Below are 20,973 nucleotides of genomic sequence, written 5' to 3' on the forward strand. Positions count from 1 at the left end.
AGTTCTTTCGTTTGAAAGGAAGATGGAAGAATGGAATTCTAAAATGAACCCGTTATTTGAAATAACGGTGGATGCAAAAGGGCATTCAAGTTTGTTATGCATCTTCGAAATACCCTTATTCAATTTAACAAGTAGTCATTTTTTATTTTTTTATTTTTTTATCTTCCTTTTATAATAGTTATCAATATCTTTTTAAATGCACGTGTTTTTATGCACTACAGAAATTAGTAATATGTGAATATGCTTGGTCCTTTGAAATGATTAAGTGTGTTTTTGTACATGTGAAATGGTAAGTTTGCTATATTATACTTTTTATATTTTTATTTGTAATACACGTTATTTTGATTATTGTTTTTGCTATCTGATGATTTGTTCTCTTAATTTTTATATTTTTGTTCTCGCGTTTTTAATTTAAAATATTACATTAAAATTATGACTTAAGCTCATGTTATGACTATGCCTTATTTGTTTTTATTAAGATTAAAACGACTGAATTTGAATGGACATCTAAAGATTAAGATGTATATTAAGATTAAGACGTTGAAGCTAAATAGTAAGATGCGTATTAGAATCTGAATACTAAATAATTAAGACCATTTGGTTTTTAATATTTAAATATATTAATTTTTTATTTGTAAAATGAATAAATATAAAATTATAATTAAAATATTTTAACGATAATTATTGTAGTTGTGATGGTAATGACTATCTGTGGTGGTTGTGTGTGCTGACTGGGGATGGTGGTTACTGGGGATTTCGGTTGATGAGGATGGTTGTGGGTAGTGACTTGTAATGATGGTAGTTAGCAATATTGATTAACGATGATGGTTAACGGTGATATTTGATAATGGCGGCTAATAATTGTGTAGATAATACTGATTGCTAATTGGTGATTGATAGTGACTGATAGTGATATACATTGATGTTTGATGGTGACGATTGTCAGTAATTGGTACGCCCAGTGGTACCAATTCTGCCCTTCATCTCTTCCTCTCGTAAAACAAGGTCTGCAAATTCCAAAATCAGTTAGGGACAATATCTAATTACATAAAGAAATTTGGATTGCGGCCTCTACAAGATAAGCTCATTAGGATTTACTTGGTGGCTACTCTACCCAAACCCTAATTCATGCCTATAAATAAGGCTATATATGTCCCTCAAAAACCATAAACTCTCAGAATATCTACAAAGAGATCGAATATATTATCTCCGAAATTCCATAAAACTTTTGGAATATTCATTAAGAGATCAAAGACATGTCAAATATGTCTTGCTCAAAGTCCTACGTTCGAGAAATACGCCGCTAAGGCCTGCGAATCACGTAGAACAAATCAGAGGAAATAATCAAGGGAAAAACAGAGTTGTAACCCGTAAAGTTTATCAATAAAATCCTTTTTTTCTTTATAGTTGTTTGTGATTGCAGTTTTGTTTTCTGCGCCAATTTATTGCAAACAGATGGTTGGTGTGATAATTGTAAATGGTGGCTAGTAATGGTAATGGATGGTGGTGGTAGTGATTATGCACGAGAAATGGTCGGTGGAGTAGTTGATAATAGTGGTTGATGGTTGTAGTTGAGCATGATATTGGTGGGTGTTGGTAGGCGATAATGGTTGGCGATAGCGACAGTTAATTATGAAAGTGGTAATAGCATTTTAATAAAATTAAAATATTATTATAGATTTTAATCATTCACACCTATTCAAACTCATTAGGTGCTTGTAAAATGAACATACTTATTGCTCATTTGTTGTGAGGTATAATACGATATAATCTTGATATAAGTTTTGGTATTTTCTATACATTGTTTGGTGTGTATGTTTAACCTTGTATAACTAATCATGGTATAAGTTACTACCGAAATTGGTGTATTATTTTATAGCTAACATAACTTGATATAATAATACATGGATTAAAATTACAACACACAATTACTCTGCCTTTTCGGCTTTTCCTCAAAACTATCATCAATACTATTTACATCCCATTTCGTGTACAAAGAACCAAATGTTCGATAAAAAATAATCTATGCATGATAATACTTGTATTGTTAATCCTTGTATTAAAATCCATGCATAAACTTGTTGCTCAACCAAACGATTCCTTAGTGATTGAGATCTAAATGGCTAAAATTCAAACCTGAAAATAGAGACACTTAATGACTAAATTTGGATAACTAAGACATGAACCTTCATTAAATATAATTGGGAGTGGCAAACGGGTGGGCGAGTCGGATATGGTTCGGGTTGAAAATGAGTAATGAGAAAACGGATAAATTATCGACCTAACCCATATTTAATACGGATAAAAAATGGGTTAACTGACAGATAATATGGTAAATACTATCCATGACTTCTTGAATATGATCACTTTTGAGAGAATTCCTAGTCTCCCAAACTTGAGGAACCTCCAATTTGAGGTTTTACAAATGTAAAAGTTAAACTCATTGGTCATTGGTTACTCATTGGTTAACCATTTTCTAAATTTATAATATGGTTCTTATCCATATTTGACCCGTTTTAAAAAAGTTTATTATTCAACCCATTTTTTAGTGGATAATATGGGTGGTTAACTTCTTTTTTTAACCATTTTGCCACCACTAAATACAACAAAATAAGGTCTAATCACCCTCAACAGTAAGGTAAAAATTGCACGGGGCGCCCTATTTGATCGCCCCCATTTAACCTATACCCATTTTTTAAAAAACTTTTAACTTATACTCACTTTTTAAATAACTTCAGCCCCATTTCTTCTCCTCCTTCTCCTCCTTCCTTTTCTTCTTCTTCATTAGATCCTGCCTTTTCTATACCTTTTCTGACATGTTCTCAATAGCTGATGTCATTCTTCTATCAGATTCTTTTTCAATTCACCGCACCATTCATTAACCTTTAACTTTAAATTCACTTGCAGAAAAAAGAATACTGATATCTAAAGTAGAAAACAATTCCAGTAAGCAGCGGTCACCCTTTCAGGAAACAGAAATAAAATTCTTTTTTTTTTTTCATCTTAAGTTTTGATCTTTCTTTCAAATTAATAGAGTTAATCAACCTAAGCAAACTAATTATGACTTATAATTGATAAACAGAATTTGTCCAAGGTTACTTCAACTGGTGCAATGACTTATTCTTTCATACAAGCCATTTACAAAACAAAAGTTGGCAGTTACAAAAACAAAAACTTCAGTTCTAGAGCTGAAATTCGCCAGTTACAAAAATAAAAACTTCAGCACACTTGGTTCAGCACACTTGTTACTTTAGGCGCGTCTACTAGAATGCTAAAGTTTTGCGTGATTGTCTTTGCTACTTCAGCCCCGAATGCTGAAATTATGCGAAAAAGCGGGTACGCTTGCAATTTTTTTTGTAAAGCGGACACAAGTTAAAACGTGACACAAAAAGTGGGTATAGATGCAAATGTCCCACACTAAGTGGGCCAGTTAAGTTAATTCTCCTCTATTTACTTTTTTTTTCACCTAATGTATGATATGGTGTTAGATTTACATAATTACACTAGTTTGAATTAAAATATTTTTAATTAGTGTTAGTGTCCATTTAATCCCAGTACTAACATCCTTTGTTGGAAAATTTCACATACTACTTCTATAAAAGTTGAATTTCCTTAACGTATTTTGGCTCCGCCATTTGAGGGAAGGGCCCTTCATTGATAAATCGGCAAAGGGCCAAATATATCCCTTTACTTTCAAATATTGTTTATTTGTACCCTTCATTATACTATTGGGTTATTCATACCCCTACCGATATACTTTGGAACAAAAATATCCCTATTTTGAATGGAGTGCCACGTGGCAACACCAGATTAAAATGACTCATTTCTTTTTTTTACCCAACCCATTTTACAAAAAACCCACAACCCGAAACATATTTTCATTTTTCAGTTTTTTTAAAAAAAAAAATCTTTTTGTAAAACTTAAAAAAAAAAATTGCAAAATATTTTGTTTTTTAAACTGAGTAGATACTGAAAAGATTTTGCAAAACAAATTGTAAAAAATGAAAAAAACATTTTTTTAACACAAAATTTTTGTTGTAAAAACTGGAAAAAATCCATTTTTTAACAAAATATTTTCGTTTTTTAAAAATTGAAAAATATTTCCAACAAAATATTTTCGTTTTTGAAACATATTTTTTTTTTAGTTTTTTTTTTAAAGATTTCCTTTTTTGTAAAAACTGAAAAAACAAATTTGTATAAACTGAATTTTTTTTGTAAAAACAGAAAAAAATATTTTCGTTTTTTAACAAAATATTTTCGTTTTTTAAAAACTAAAAAAATTATTTTCAACAAAATATTTTCGTTTTTGAAAAATATTTTTTTCATTTATTCAGTTCTTTAAAAGAATTTTCTTTTGTAAAAACTGGAAAAAAATATTTTTTGTTTTTTAACAAAATATTTTCATTTTTTAAAAACTGAATTTTTTAAAAAAAATTGGAAAAAATGAAAATAGGGGTCGGGTAAAAAAAAGAAATGGATCGTTTTAATCTGGTGTTGCCACGTGTCACTTCATCCAAAATAGGGGTATTTTTGTTTCAAAGTATGACAGTAGGGGTATATATAACCCAATAGTATGACGGTATGAGTATAGATAGCCCAATAGTATAACGAGGGGTACAGGTAAACAATATTTAAAAGTAGAGGGGTATATTTAGCCATTTGCCGTTGATAAATTATACTACGCAAATGGATAAAGATAAAAAAGATTGTTACATATAAACTGCTAAATCCCTTTAATACAATGAAAATTCTTGTGTTGTGATAGAGAGTTCAAAGTTTTTAGGTCACAAGTTAAGCCTGCAACTTTTTGTACTCGACTCGATTGAAACTGCTCCTAACTATCCTCTCCTGGGTTTAGAAATCCTTAAATTGAAATTCCTACATTTACAATTTCTGCTATAAATACGCACAAATGTTTTATAAAACTTCGACCATGTAAGTGCTAAGTCGAGTCACTTTTTCAGGTACCGGAGGTATAACATTCATTACTACTCTACACTGAAGAGGAATATCATTGTGCAGAAAGTTACAAAAACAAAATCCCAAAATAAAGGCATACTATACATAAGTGATGATATTTCCTATAATCGTGTTGATAAAAGTGTGAAAGCAAATAAAGGATTGAACACAAAAATTGATGGCTAAATACACTTGCCAATTATCATACCAAAAGGCCACAAAACTAGCCTCATCCTATGAACAAGAAAACTCCCTGTTTATTTTTTCGTATAGCTTTTACAAACAATTGTTTATAGTTAAACTAAGGAGATAGAAAATGTGCCGGTGAGCTAATAGTGGTCAGCTTAGCAAACATCACAAAGAATAGTAGCTCTCCACTGCACCAGAAGCAAAGAGGGCTTGTGATGATGGCGGAGAGATCAAATGAGTACTCTCATGAATGGTCACCCCCTGCATTTCTCGAACCTTCTATACACCTACTGACGATAAAGGCCAAAATTATGCCCACCGCCGTTAGAATCTGCACCACCATACATTGGTGACCATAGCTCACCCGAATGGGATGCATAGTGTGATCTAGAGTTAGGAGAAGTGGTGTATGAATCAGTTGAGCCACTGCTTGTATTGTACATTGATGATGTTGGAAGCCCGTGAATCCTTGGAAGGCCCGTTTGATCCGTACCCAAGCTGTAGCCCCTTTCAACTGTCTCAGTATCAAGTGGTAACTCCTCCAATGTCTGAAAACCAGAAGTAAAGTCATAATAACCCAAGCAAACCTAGAGAATGATGACAAACTGAACATCTTAAAGAATCTACACCACTAGGATCCACTTAACAGACGGTTTCACAAGGAGTAGTACAATGACAAATAGAATACCCAACAGAACAGATTTCGTAAGGAGTATAATGACAATGAAAAAAGGCAAAGTGCAGTTACGAGTGTCATACATCTTCCCAACTTAAACAAGCTTTTCTGCTGTAGTTCCTAAATAAAGCCTAAAATGAGATGCAACTTATCAAAACCATAAACATTCTATCAAAAAGCTTAGTGAGCCTTGAAATGTAATATATGCAAAAATATACTCCTAGTGATGATGGTGAAGATTTGACCTTGGAAGCTTGCTGAAGAACACGAAGTGTCTCTCGTGTACGCTTTCTCTTTGTGGCTATCTCATCAGGTTCTTGCAACATTTCTTCGAAGAGGTTGTCTCTGCAACACATAGTAAGCACCATTGATAAGAATCACGAGTACATTTGAAATATGTAGCATTGACTTGGCTAAGCTGCCAGGTGTTAGAAACAACACACAAGTAGAACATAAGCACATATAATGTCATGCAGCACAAAGCATAATGAAGGATCAATGAGCCACGATCCGGCAGTTCCAGTTATACAAGTTTAGTCGTCAAGAATGAGAGGAAGAAAAAAAGAAATTCACACTCCCAATACCTGTAAAGTTTCTCGATAAACACATTGTGGAGATCTCTTTTGGTCTGATTTACCTGGAGCACGGATTAGCACCAGTTTTGTCAACAAAAGAGAAATGTGAATCAAAATTGAAAATCGTATAAGCCTTCTTATTAGAAATTGAAAACACAGCACCTTGAGTCTAATAATGCTACATCAAGAAGAGACACCAGACACTTTTTCATATTTAGAAGAATTGTACCAACAAAAGGTAGTCAACAATTCCAGCTATACAGAAATTTCCACCGCATAGAATAAAGAAGTTAACATTTTTCACAGAGTAGGAACTTGACTAAACAGTACTATGACAAAATAAGAAGTTGGTCGAAAGTAAAATATATATATATATATATATTACTTTTGCCAGGAAAATATTAGCCTCTTAACTGCTGGCAGAAAACCAAACATTAACACTAGTTCCCTGCGCTTTTAGAATATGACAAAAGCAGATTATCATGTTCATTACTCCATTTTGTCTCCAGGTTGACTAAAATCCCTTGTTTGCATATCACTACTTATTCTATGTCAGTGGCTTGTAGTGCTGAAAAATTTCTGCCTGAAAGAGTACATCCTTTTAGTAGGAGATAAGAGAATGCGACTAGATGGAAGAACTTATATTATCATTTAGGGTTCGTTTGGTAGGATGTATTAGATAAAAATAATACATGCATTAGCTTTGTGTATTAATAATACCTTGTTTGGTACATTTTTTGAACCTATGCATTAGTTATGCAAGCTTTAGTTATACATCCTATTTGGTATTATCCTATATGCATAACTAATGCATAGGAAACCATGGTATTAACAATGCAATGGGTTTTAATGCATGCATTATCTCAGTTAAAGACAAAATTGCCCTTCAAAATTTATGCTTGATTAAAATATGTTATTATATTGAAACAAGTTTGATGTAAAGTTTGTTACTGAAATTACTCCCGCAATTTATATCTATACTCAGCCAATTTCTTCATTGTAAATTTATAAATTTGTACTCTACTACTACATACATGAATGCACTTGTAATCAACTCATTTTCCTTTAATTTTTTTAATTCAAACTTTCTATGCCTAATAATCCAAGAAAGTGGGAAACAAAATTATATCCCTATTAGATAAATAAAAATACACAGCATATTTCTTTTTTTATAAATAAATATTCAATTCTATACTACACTATAGGTAGACAAATCAAATAATTCTTTTTTAAACCTTTTTTCATATAAAAACATTCTTCAACATATGTTTCATCTAAAAAGATAAAGTGATGGACTGGCTATAAGGGTGGTATTTTTATAAACAAACAATTCTTTTAGAAATCGTGCAATGCTTTAATACATCAAACCAAACAATGGATAAGAAATATGTCAAGATAACTAATGTCAACATAACTAATGCGAGCATTACTAATATGCCATATTCAATATTATTCTTATGCACCCTACCAAACGACCCCTTAATTAGAACAAAGAAACTGCTAGAATATTATATTTAGGAATCCTCAAGACTACCAGTAGATAGAACGAAGAAACCCTAAGCACAAGTCCATTGAAAGGCTACTCACATAGATGTCAAAAATATTTCAGTAAAGGACCAAGTAATTGCTATTCATAATTACCAGAAAATGCATGATTGCTTTAGGTATTGAGTCTTCAATATTCTTCCTGACAATGTCATAGTATGACCTCAATAACAGTTTTGTGATGGCAATTTCAATAGTCTCCTGGTCTGAATGAGTTTCTGAAGGCCTCAAGACACTTGGGGGCTTCAAACAAAACATAAGAGATGTCATGTTTGATTTTATCACCAACTTAATCCATAAAGTACTCATACAGCAGAGAGGGCCTTCAAAACACATACCTCTCTCAAGTAGATCATTGAGAAAGCATGATCCATGTTCTGTACAGGATCACTGAACGGCTTGCTAATGAAATTGTCTTTCGCAGAAGAACGATTGTCCGAGCCACCAAATATTGATGATATCCCCCAACTTGAACCAACATTTGATCCTAATAAAGAAATAAGTCAGCAATGGCTTTGACAATAAGAACCAGCAAAATATTACTTCCTAAAGATAATAAGGAGTCCAGAAAAAGGAATGAATTCATAATAAGCAGTAACAGAAAAGTTCAAGGTGCTTTTCGAACTAAAGAGCACCAAAAGATACACAGGGAGGACTTTTTCATAAAGCCACATTGGCAAACGGCTAGAATCCTTATACAAAATATTCATTCCCTTCTTGTCAATCAAAATAACTAATAACTAATAACCCATGTAGCGACACGTGTATGAATGAATGCATCATGTATTACCAGATGGAAACACACCTGATGTTGTGGTTTTCTCGACTTCTGGAACAGGCCGAACAACCTGTTTCCAGTCCAGAAGGAACACTAATCAATCAATGCAAATAACTTAAGCTTCTTACTACTTGAAATTTGAAAGCTAGGTGCGATGTCCATCAGGGAGACAAAGAAGAAACCAAGCTAGGAGATTATGAAGCAGAAAAGGCCAACCTGATCAGGGACAAAACCACCAACTGATCTGGCAAAGATAGCACGTGATTTTAGACTTCTTTCAGAGGTTGGAGCTTTTTCTAAATCTACTCCATCCTGGGTATCAATAAGCAAACAAAAAATTATCATCAGTATGATATAATTTGCAAGACCAATTGCTAAAGTCTATGAAACAGCAAATGAAGCATTTACCTTCAGCCTGGGGACAGGTGTAGCAATCCTAGATGACTTGACCTGCTGTAATGCAATCTCCACAGCTTTACTCCCACCAATAAAATTTGGATGTGAAGTATTTATGTAGTCCATCTGCAAGAGAAAAATATATTTAAGCTGAAGCAATATACAAATTTTAACAGCAACAGATTCATCAAAAATTTGGTGATTTGCTAAAGCAAATTCACAAACTTTAAGATGCTTTGGAACTTTGAAATAAGCTGTTCTTTATCTGAGATATCAGATGAGCATAGACCTAGACTCTGAAACCATTAGTTCACTAGAAATGCAGAGCAATCAATCGCAAAATATGATCTGTAAGAAGAGAACAGCTTCAAATTGATGCTAAATATTTGAAAACAGTTGACACTCATTGATCAAGTCAATGAACTTGATCATAGATGTGAATGTCGATGTGTGTATGTGTGTGTGTTGTATTAGGTATCAGCAAAACCAATAAAAAACCCAACTTCTTTTGGCATACCTCCATGTCAATAATGTGTCCAATCATTACTTCTGAAGGTTGCAGTCCGTGACGCAAAAAATTTCCTATAACCTCATCCATACGCTTTCTCAAAATTGGAAACCGCTGCAACTCATTGACCATACAACGATGGCTCATCTACGAAGGAATCATTTGGGTTAAAACAGTAATTACAAGAATGCATTACCCAGAAAAAAAGGTACTCAACATTGGCCTACTTTTATCAGCTCATCATATATAAACTTGGCACACTGAAAACTCGGTTCCATTAGACGTGCTATTTGCCTTCGGATAAGAACTTCAAATGGGACCTACATATTTACAAAATAATTAAAATGAAACCAACCAAATGACATAAATACTATAGAAAATATTTGATAACGTGTTGAACTATTGGCTCAAAAGCAAAAGCAATTCGCAAAGAACAGGTTAAGCATTTTGGACTTACTTCTGGCACAAATAAAGCAGATTTGGGACCCGTAGCATTTTGAATGGCAGTTCGGATGTCATCATCGGTTAAATCTTCACAAGGATCAACTTCCTGCAGAAGATAGAGAAATCTGATGAAATTTGATAAGCAACTGAACCTAGGATTAAAACTCCAATTATGTGCATCGATATACCAATTTTGCAAAGTTACTGAAAAGTTCTTGCGTCTATCATTCACCTTTTTTACCGCCTCTTAGATTTAGAATTCTTTTACAGCAGATGAGGAAACGATTATTGACAGAAGGAGTTGTCAATAAAAGAATATTCGAAATGGAACACAGGTTTCGGTAATGCGACTATGCTCGTGGATAAAGACCAACTTATGTGGACAAATGATAAAAAATATTCACGGATGGTATATGTGCCCACACCCTTGGCAACAATTTATGACCATCCTGAGAAAAAATTTAATGCCCAAGAAAAGCATTATAAGCCCATACGGAGTTGGCTATACTCACAAAAGCATACATATTAAGCTATCTATTGACACAATGTCATTTACGTGCAAGCATTAGCAAGTCTTCAGATGAATTTCAATTCTCTGAGCAAGAAAAGAATAAAAAAGGCTTTTCAAAAGTTAATATGAAAGGTGTGAACCTCCAAACTCTTCACAAATATGTTCTGAAAAATGTAATGAATTCTTGCTCCACCAGAAAGCTCAGAAGTTGACATTTCTTCATTTTTTCCTTCTATCATGGAAGAGAATGCTGTTCTCAAACCAATGAAAAAAGCAAAAGAAAAAAGACGGACTGTTAATGAGGTTACGAGGTGTCAATGGTCAATTAATATGATATTTTATACTAGAAAGCAACATAAGAGATAGCAGATAGAATCCAATACAGGACTCTTATCGAATATTGCAAGGTTTAGGCCACATTACCTTCACTGTACTTGGAAAGAATGTTCAGAAGGAGAGCACCCATACCAGCCTAGATTCAGGGGATTAGCGCAAAGATGTTAATAGTTCGGAATACTAGCTGAACAAGCTACAGTAAAACTAGCAGATAGAAACCTTCCAGGACACAATAACTGGTAGTAATATGACAACAAACTCCCCAAAAATTTAGGCCAGTGCATGGTAAAGCTTAGGTAAGACCAAAGCAGTTACCTGTGACTCTGTGATCTCCCCATAGCTAGCATGCTCCTTTGCGACAGACACAAGTGCAGCACTAATGCGTGATTTCAATCCTGGAAGAAGGGTTTTGATGTGTTGCACCAAGATCTGCATTAAATAAGACTGTTCAAGTTGCTTTGTGACGTAATCTTATTATCCACACAAAGCTAAAGCTACCCAATTTATATATGATTTTAAAGCAATAAGATGTCCCATACCAGAACTGGAAAGCAAACAGCAGGCATGGGAAATTTGCATTTCCTATGGGACAGAATGACTGAGATTGTGGTGAAGGTGGGTGGTAGCCAATCATCTAACTGATGTAGAAAACAGTAAAAAGACAACAGGTATCTGTTGCACAAATGCAAGTACAAAGGTGCAACCATAAATAGGAAAGACAGCCTTAACATGTCTTTAGAGAAAATAACCCCAGAAATAAAAAGGAAAAATCACAAGACATGACTCTGGTCCAACATATACAAAGGCAAGTAGTAGGAGACCACATGACACATAAGCAACATGCAACTAGAATTTTTCATACAGAGAGAGCGTCCAGATTATGATGCTTGTTTTCAAGACGAAATAAGCTGCTTGGTAAAACCCCGATCACATATGCAGGGAACCCAAAAAGAAAGGTAACACAGACACATGTATAAATGTGTATGCTGTGCTTCTCATCTGCCAAAAAAGACATGGTTACTGTGTAAAAAACCTTATTTTATACAACAGCCAGTGACAAGACAAGCATGTCTAAGTATTTCAAGGAGAAAGTATTTCTCAACACATGACGTTTTGCCTTCCTTTTTTTTAATTCAACATGTCAATTACATCTTAAAACTCAAAATAATCAGAGGAAGTCATGAAACTTATAAGTTTTAAATTGATTTGGAGATATTTTGAATATGTAACTGAAAAATACAATGTGTGACCTTACTGTGGTTTCATGTTTTTGATAAAAATTGGTCCTTCAAAGATGTAATGTATGCAATGTCACAACCTAATAGAAGATGAATCACTGTTACTTTAACCGGCAGAGATTACCTGGTTCAACTTTTTTGCCAATTGAGGTACACCACAGCGATCAGCAAGATCACTATATATCTTCAAGAAAAAATCAATAAAACAGGAGATTATTAATGGATATAGACATGAAATCAACTAATAAGAGATGGTAGAAACATACAGGACGGCTGCGGAAGAACTTTTCCTCAGCTACAAGAGCATCCTTAATACTCCGGTTCTTCATAATATCCTGTTTTAAATGATTCAGCTATAATATTATAATCTTATAAAGCAAGTATATACAAATATATATATATATATGCACATATATGCACACAGACACATTTATAAACATAGACTGCTGTCGGCTAAAGCTACTAAAAAGTGTATTAGGTAGTGTTGCTAATATGTAGCAAACTGTTATCTTGTTACCCATTACTTTTTTCTCTGATGAACAAAATCTTTACCTTGTACTCATAAATAGTAATAAATTCAAACTAGTACAGGCAGCATTCAAAGTTGATTTGTTGTACATTATGCACTGACTGCTAAGCTCTTCCGCATTTGAACACAACTTTTAAGATTTTCAAGTTTTTTTCACTACTGCAAAGTTGCACTGGATCTTGACCTCATTATGGTCCCTTTTGGTGTTCAATGGCTATAAGTTTCTCTACTTATTCATCTGTCCTTTAGGCCTATTATAGGGTGGTATAATGCCTCATACTTTTCTCTTTTGGCACAAAAGAAAAGAGTACAGAGAGGAATCATAGAGGTTGCCAGTTTATTGCCTCTATCATGGGTTTAAGTATTGTTTCTATTTTCCTTGAATGGTTTAGTTGTGTCGCCTTAGAGTGCTTTTAATTATCCTTAAAACTAATTGTACTAATCCATGATTCAAAATAAAGCATTGGCCAGTGGTATTCAATAAAGATTACCTCGCGTTCAAAGAGAAAATCACACTCAACAAAATGAAAAGCTAGTAGCCCAAGACCAATTTAGCAGCCCAGAGACTATAAAAGGAAAAGAGACCTGAATTGCACCCCATGCTTCGGACATGAAGATAAATATGCAATCTACCGCACAGCATTTGAAAAATAAGTATTGCCAGCATTACAGAATTTCCTATGAAGAATGATAAGTTAATTGAAAAGAATAAAAAATGCCATTACTTTATTCATCTTCTTCATTTTGCACCTCTTTGGACTAGGCTAGAACATCAGACTCAAAATGAAAAGGCTTAAGTGTGAAATTCTTGAATCACAGAAGAACTCCAAAATTGTACTTGTCCAAAAGTTGAAGCATTGTTGTGCAAAGATGACCACGAAATGATCAAAATCACATATCTCAAAAGGTGCCAGGTAAAATTTAGTACGAATGTTGAAAACATGCACTTAGATAACCACGCCCAGGAAAAGAAAACTTGCTAGAGGTGCCTCTCAAAGACCATAAAGACTGTACATATCCATGAAGAATGTGGACAAATTTTTCGTTTTTGGGTCTACACCCATCACAACATGCCTATAAGAATAAAAAGGATTTAAAAGAAAAATGATAACCACAGATGCAACTCCAAAACATAAATATGAAAGCTCAAAAGTGACAAATCAAGAGAAAACAAAACTAAATGAGATAAGTTATGTTCTCCGCCAAAAGTGTAACTGGATGTATTACCTCCTGACAACGATTCACTACACCAACATAACCAAGGCGAAGGGGAATCACTTTTCCAAGTAAAAAGTTACGAGCATCAGTACCCCGATCCATGATGTCCAACTGTAGAAACAGTGAAAATACAACCAAGTTAAAACAATTACCAATGAAGAGATATAATCAACACAAGGATGAAATTCATTTCCTTTCACTCTGACCTTTGTGATGACTCCAATGGTTCGATAACCTGCAAGAAGAAACTCTTCATATAATAAAGCACCTGAACAACTAAACTCCCTAGCATAAAATATATTGTTGCAACATACCATCAGGGTCAGCATTCCCAGCAATCTGAAGCGCATCCGAGTTGGCTAAGTCAGAATTAGCCGGTGTTACAGCCAAAATTAAGCAGCTTGGGAGCTTAATATACGACATTATCATTGTTCTGATCCGAGCTTCAATATCAGAAGGCTGATCTCCAACAGGCACCTTTGTTATGCCAGGCAAATCCACCAGAGTAATATCAAGGACATTTGGTGAGAAAATTTTCAACCGTATCTGCTTGTCTGAGATACCTTTATTTACTCCTACTTCGCGTTCTGTCTCCGCCTAAAGCCCATGATGAAGGATTGGGAGTTAGAAAAGAGAAAGAATTACTGAAATATCAAGGAAAGAAATCACACGGATGTATTATGTTGGCCGTCCTTCCCTCATGAAATCCTTGCTACTGGATGTTACTATGTATATATTTCTACATCAAAATCGATGGTCAGTCTATTAACAATCTTCTTTAACCATAACTGATGCACAGACAAGAAGATGAGCTTAACAATCACAACCACACTGTTTCTCCTTGCCCATGTCAAGGAGACACTATCTTAGAATACAGCTTACCATATAGATCTGTTATATATTACGGGTAGAGCATTGTCCTTTTGAAAGATAACTACATTAGCCTCAGTTCTTCAACTACGTAATGTTACGACCAAAGTGAATCCTATGCAAGAAAACGAGAGTCCACATTGTCTACAAATTAAGATGAGTGGTTCGTAGGACGCGCACAATATTATCTACCCAGGAACGCTCACACCCATAAGATAAAGGAGTGCATCACCCAATCAATAAACTACGCCTTGGTCAAAAACTAGATGAAGTTGGTCACATGCCCTCTATATCCATTCCACTTTATTCATGCCCACTTCATTGCAATACTTAATATTTTACATCTTTCAAAATAAATCAGGTGCTTTCTAAAATTGAATAGATAAATGAACTGGCATAAAAGAATTAAGAAGTGTGATAACTAAATCAATGCACATCATAACAACAAAAGAATCTAAACCTGTAATAGCACTCAAGAAGGTCAAGGGTCAATAAAAACTTGTGTCTTATGAATAAGCCCCTCAGCTTCCAATGACCACTGTAATAAAAATCCCGCAAAACAGAATAATTCATAAGAGCAAAGAAGATCCCGTAAACAAGTATGGGTAATGATAGGCAGGGATACGGACATCACTTTCATTAACATTGTTGGTGTTACAGACTGGTGCATACACTTTGACGTGTAAGTTTGACGCTCTTCTACAGAATTTTCAATGTCACATAACAGGAGTGTATGCTCCAAATTGTAGAATAGAAAGGAAAAAAGTATGGAGAGAAATGGGTGCAGTGAGGGGATTGATGGAAGGTCCTTGGGCAGTTTGTGGCGATTTTAACGTTACAAGGTACCCTTCTGAAAAACGGGAATGTTCAAGGAGGTCTAGAGCGATGGTGGAGTTTTCGGATTGTATAGAAGATATGGAGTTAATAGATCTTCGACTTGAAGGAGGAAACTATACTTGGTTCAAAGGGGACAATCATACAGCGGCTTCAAGAATTGATAGATTTCTCATCTCAGAAGAATGGGATGTAAGGTTCAGAAATATCAAGCAATCTATCCAACAAAGGTTGATTTCGGACCATTCACCTGTGGCTCTAGACTGTGGTGCGTGGGAACAAGCTAAATCATACTTTAAGTTTGAAAATTGGTGGCTGAATGTGGAAGGTTTTGAGGATAGAATTAGAGAGTGGTGGGGATCTTTTGAATTCTCAGGAAGACCTGATTACATTTTAGCTTGCAAGTTAAAAGCTCTCAAGGGCAAGCTAAAAGGATGGAGTAGAAGTTATGAAGGGAATTTGGGACTGCAGAAATCAAAATTGCTAAGTCAACTAGCAGATTTTGAGACAACGCAACAACTAAGAGCGTTGACAGAGGAGGAATCAGTCAGGAAAGCAGCCACTCTAATGGAGATTGAGGTGCAACTCAAGAATGAAGAATTGGCATGGAGACAAAAATCAAGAGCTTTGTGGCTCAAAGAAGGGGATAGGAATACAAAATTTTTCCATCGGACTGCAAATGCACGCAAGAGAAACAACAGCATTGACCAAATAATGATTCGACATGAAGTAATCGAGGATCCAGAAAAAATAGAGAACGAGATCATAGAATTCTACAAGGAGCTTTACACAAAACCTGAACAGTGGAGACCAACAGTCAATTTCGAAAATAGTGCAAGATCAGAAAGGGAGTCTTTACAGAGTAATTTTGAGGAACAAGAAGTGCTGAGCAGTCTGAAGATGTGTGCAAGTGACAAGGCTCCAGGGCCAGATGGATACACAATGGGTTTTTTCAGAAAGTGCTGGGACATTCTGAAGGAAGATATCATGGCGGCTTTTAACAACTTCCATTCACAGGAGATGTTTGAGAAAAGCTTCAATGCAACATATATAGCTTTGATTCCAAAGAAGACAGGTGTGAAAGAATTGAGAGATTTCAGACCGATTAGTCTGATAGGGAGCTTCTACAAACTGCTCGCAAAAGTCTTAACTGAAAGACTTAAGAGGGTGGTTGGGAAAATTGTCGATGCTCAACAAATGGCGTTCATCAAAGGAAGACAAATAATTGATGCAGTGTTGATTGCTAATGAAGCTGTGGACTCAAGAATAAAAAAGAAAGAACCTGGAATCTTATGCAAATTGGATATCGAGAAGGCCTATGATCATGTGAACTGGAGCTTCCTACTAAGAATGTTAGAACAAATGGGTTTTGGGCAAAAATGGATTAGGTGGATGAAATTTTGTATATCTACTGTGAAATTTTCCATTCTTATAAATGGTTGTCCTAAAGGTTATTTTCATTCACACAGAGGTCTCAGACAAGGTGATCCTTTATCTCCCTTTCTATTCATCATAGCCATAGAAGGATTAAACAACATGATCAAAAAGGCTAAAGTCAGTGGATGGGTTAAAGGCTTTGAGGTAAACAGGAGTGGGGCTACCAATCTAGAGATCACACATCTCCAATATGCAGATGATACTCTAGTCTTCTGTGATGCTGAAAAAGACCAACTTAGATTCTTAAGGATCATTTTGGTTTTATTTGAGGGAGTATCAGGATTACACATTAACTGGAGAAAGAGCAATATTTTTCCCATTAATGAAGTTAACAATATGGGGCAACTGACTCAGATATTGGGAGGAGAACTTGGGTCCCTACCAACTGTTTACCTTGGGATGCCTCTTGGTGCAAGATCCAAATCAAAAGAAATCTGGAATTCAGTCATAGAAAAGTGTGAGAAGAAGTTGTCAAGATGGAAAGCGCAGTACCTATCATTGGGGGGTAGGCTAGTTCTAATCAACTCAGTATTAGACTCTCTACCTACTTACATGATGTCTTTGTTCCCAATTCCAGCAGGCGTTCTACAGAGATTGGACAAACTCCGAAGAACTTTCCTTTGGCAAGGCAATAAGGAGAAAAAGGTCTTCCATTTAGTCAATTGGAAGACGCTAACAATGGATAAAAAACAAGGTGGAATGAGGATAAGGAATTTGAAGAACCAAAGCAAGGCTCTTAGAATTAAATGGTTATGGAAGTACTCTAAAGAACCCCAATCTTTATGGTCCAAAGTGATCAAAGCAAAGTATGGTGAAGAAAACAATTGGGTGTCAAAAAAAGTCAGAACATCACGTGGAGTAAGTGTGTGGAAATCCATCAGAGAACTTTGGCCAATAATGAAGAATCACTCATCCATAAGAGTGAACAACGGAAGGAACACATCATTTTGGAATGACAACTGGTTATGAATTGGAAGCTTAAAGGAAAGATACCCAGATATGTTCGTTTTAGCACAAAACCAGCATCAGACAGTAGCTGAAATGAGGAGTTGTCAAGGATGGGAAATAGCTCTAAGAAGACAACTGAATGACTGAGAGATAATAAGACTAACTGACCTCTACAAAGAGCTGGAAGCATTTACAGGATTACAGGAAGGTTTGGATTCAATATGGTGGAAGAGGCACAACAGAGGGGTTTACCGAGTGAAGGATGCATATAAGATTTTGAATCATGATAATCAACAGGTAGACACATGGCCTTGGAAACATATATGGAAAACAAAGATTCCATACAAGGTAGCTTGCTTCACTTGGCTACTAGCAAAGGAGGCGGTTTTAACCCAGGATAATCTCATAAAAAGGGGAATATCTCTGTGTTCAAGATGTTTTCTGTGTGGGGAAAATGCAGAAACTGTCAACCATTTGTTTCTACATTGCAAGATTACAGACCAACTATGGAAAATCTTTATTAGTCTTAGGGGTATTTCATGGTCAATGTCATACAGGATTAAAGATGTCATTTATAGTTGGGAAGAAGCTGGAGCTGAAGCAACTAGCAGAGATAGATGGAGGACTGTTCCGGCTTGTATTTGGTGGACAGTCTGGAGGGAAAGGAACACCAGATGTTTTGAAGACAGAAGCAATCCACTGCAGAAGATCAAACTCAATTGTATTCTTCTATTTTGTTTTTGGTGCAAACAGATGTACACAGAAGATACATTGACAATCATAGACATACTAGGATCCTGCTAGGTTTTAAATTAGAATATCTTCAAATTCTCTCTATGTAAATTTGGTTTTCAGTGCAACCTATGTACTGATTTTTATAATATATACAATAGTTACCAATTCAAAAAAAAACATTGTTACTTTCTTGATAGTTATAACCTACTATATTGGTTAATTCGGTGTATGAGGCTAGTTAGGATTTAGGACATGGACTAGAATATTTGATATTCAATGGAACTAACTACTTTCCTCTTGGACCATATGCATGCTAAGAAAATTAAAAAAATTACATACATTCCACAGAGCACCCAATCTAATCAGTAAAGACTTATCTGCACCCTGTGTTTAACTTAATCAAAAAAGAAAAAAATCCTTTCTCAACCAGGTGTCCACTTTGGAGTTTGGGGCCCGACTAATCCAGAATAGACCCAAAGTCCCAACTTCGGGTAAAACACTCTGTGGCACAAAACCGAGACCTGTGGTTTAAGGATGAAGAGGTACTTACCACCCAACCACAAACTTTGGTGGTATATCAAAGTTAATTTAGCAGAAGAATAACTACAATAACCTAAAGCTCCCACCTTTACTACAATACCACAACCTAATAAACTGAATAAAAAGTTCACATAATTTTAGAGTTTAAAGAGTCATGATCAAAACTTTCAAATTTCAATACAACGGAATGGAGTCAAGATTTTCATTGCCTCTAAATTCTATGTCTAACATAAAAGTCTTGTATACCTGAATCTCCCTACGAATTTCATTGAAATCAAAGAAACGCTTGCCAGGATGGTGCAAGAACTCTCCCCATTCCTGATCATCAGCAGCATCATTAGGATTATTAGGCTTGGTTTGAAGGAGTTGTAGAACAAGAGGGCGCCTCGTACATATATCAGAACCTCTAGGCAAGAAATCGCGACCTACGAGCGCCTCAAGCACACTTGATTTCCCACTACTTTGACTCCCTACTACAGCAACCTGCGGCAGCTCAATTGTGGATTGACTTCCAAGCTGTGCGAATATGTCTTGGAGTTTGTTCACTATCGGTATCACTGAATGACCCAATGATGCCGCCGCCCCCGCCTCCGCCGCCGCCGCATTGCTAGTGCTTGATTCTTCCGCCATGGCAAATTGTGATTTAGAGCTAAAACCCTACAAAGTTTGATGTTTGATGATTTAAAAGAAATTTTTCTTACTGGCCAAGAAAATGCACAAACCGAAAATTATTGTACAAGTAATTTTCCAACCCACATACAATACAAACTCCTCACTTAAATATGAGGAAACCTAGAATAATTCCTATTGGCAATAATAAAACTCTATGAAGATTGGGATATAATGGAACTTTATTTTAGATGAAGATCGGCATACAAATTCCTATTTGCAAAGTAATTTCGACTTGTAACGAACATTGCTTAATTAGTATGGTTTCATTTCATTTGATGTATAGGTGATTTATTTGTTATTTTCACACATATTAAAAATTTATTTTTTAACATTAATTAATAATAAAATTGGCTATATTAACCTTTAGTATCTATTCACATAAACACTTCTAACACATACTCCGACCTATTTACTCCAAGGAAAATATAGGAAAAAAATAATTAATTCATTCTTAAAATCTGAAAAAATCACTTATTTCGGACCACAAAAATAAGCCAAAAAATCACTTATTGTGGACATGAGGGAGTAGTACTTTTCCTTACACTATTTCAAGGGGTAGGATGGTAAATTAATGTGGATTAATTTATCTCTTTAATTAGAGCTGTAAAAGATCTATGAAATATGTATTTGATTTATACTTACTTGTATAAGAACCCACGCGATGCGCGGATAATTTGACAGAATATTAATCTTATAATTATGACCTAATATAACATATTAACTTAATAAATATTAGTGTAACGACCCTAACGGTCGTTTTGAGCATTTGCATTTTGCTCGATAGTTTTGTATTGGGAAAAATTGAGTTTACATATTAAAGTGGTATAAAGATGACGTGTCATAACACGTAGACTGGTCAAAGAGTTATGATTGGCAAAGAGGCACGAGTTGCAACAGATACGAGCAGAGGCATAGGAAGAGGCACGAGCAGTTATTCAAAAGACTCAGCGCCCGTACCTATTTAAGTTCAAGAATCAAGGAGAATGAATCTGACAGTACAAGGGAGTACAGATACAGTATTTAATGAGCCTTAAA

At 35.0% G+C, this 20,973-nt stretch overlaps 1 protein-coding gene across 1 annotated transcript; it reads right to left on the minus strand.

Moving 5' to 3' along the window:
* Window positions 1-5,048: 5,048 nt before the first annotated feature.
* On the minus strand, window positions 5,049-20,178 carry LOC104240528 (dynamin-related protein 3B-like). Its single transcript, XM_009795384.2, has 20 exons — window positions 19,513-20,178; window positions 14,217-14,499; window positions 14,109-14,137; window positions 13,912-14,013; window positions 12,422-12,490; window positions 12,280-12,339; window positions 11,233-11,346; window positions 11,005-11,053; window positions 10,722-10,831; window positions 10,084-10,176; window positions 9,854-9,946; window positions 9,636-9,773; window positions 9,131-9,244; window positions 8,939-9,034; window positions 8,750-8,792; window positions 8,283-8,431; window positions 8,041-8,187; window positions 6,409-6,461; window positions 6,070-6,169; window positions 5,049-5,696 (listed from the first exon to the last, which is right to left on the minus strand). Exons 1-20 carry the CDS (start codon window positions 19,894-19,896, stop codon window positions 5,436-5,438), a joined length of 2,487 nt encoding a protein of 828 aa, XP_009793686.1. The 5' UTR covers window positions 19,897-20,178; the 3' UTR covers window positions 5,049-5,435.
* Window positions 20,179-20,973: the final 795 nt, after the last annotated feature.

Source organism: Nicotiana sylvestris, chromosome 1 (genome assembly GCF_000393655.2).
Source record: "Nicotiana sylvestris chromosome 1, ASM39365v2, whole genome shotgun sequence".
Taxonomy (NCBI): Eukaryota; Viridiplantae; Streptophyta; class Magnoliopsida; order Solanales; family Solanaceae; genus Nicotiana; species Nicotiana sylvestris.

Excerpts from the sequence above, each read along its gene's own strand:
- LOC104240528 (XM_009795384.2), bottom strand. The coding sequence starts at position 19,896 with ATGGCGGAAGAATCAAGCACTAGCAATGCGGCGGCGGCGGAGGCGGGG. Across the intron at positions 11,054-11,232 it reads GGGAGATCACAGAGTCACAG|GCTGGTATGGGTGCTCTCCT; the intron begins GTAACTGCTTTG and ends CCCTGAATCTAG. Across the intron at positions 9,035-9,130 it reads CACCTGTCCCCAGGCTGAAG|GATGGAGTAGATTTAGAAAA; the intron begins GTAAATGCTTCA and ends ATTGATACCCAG.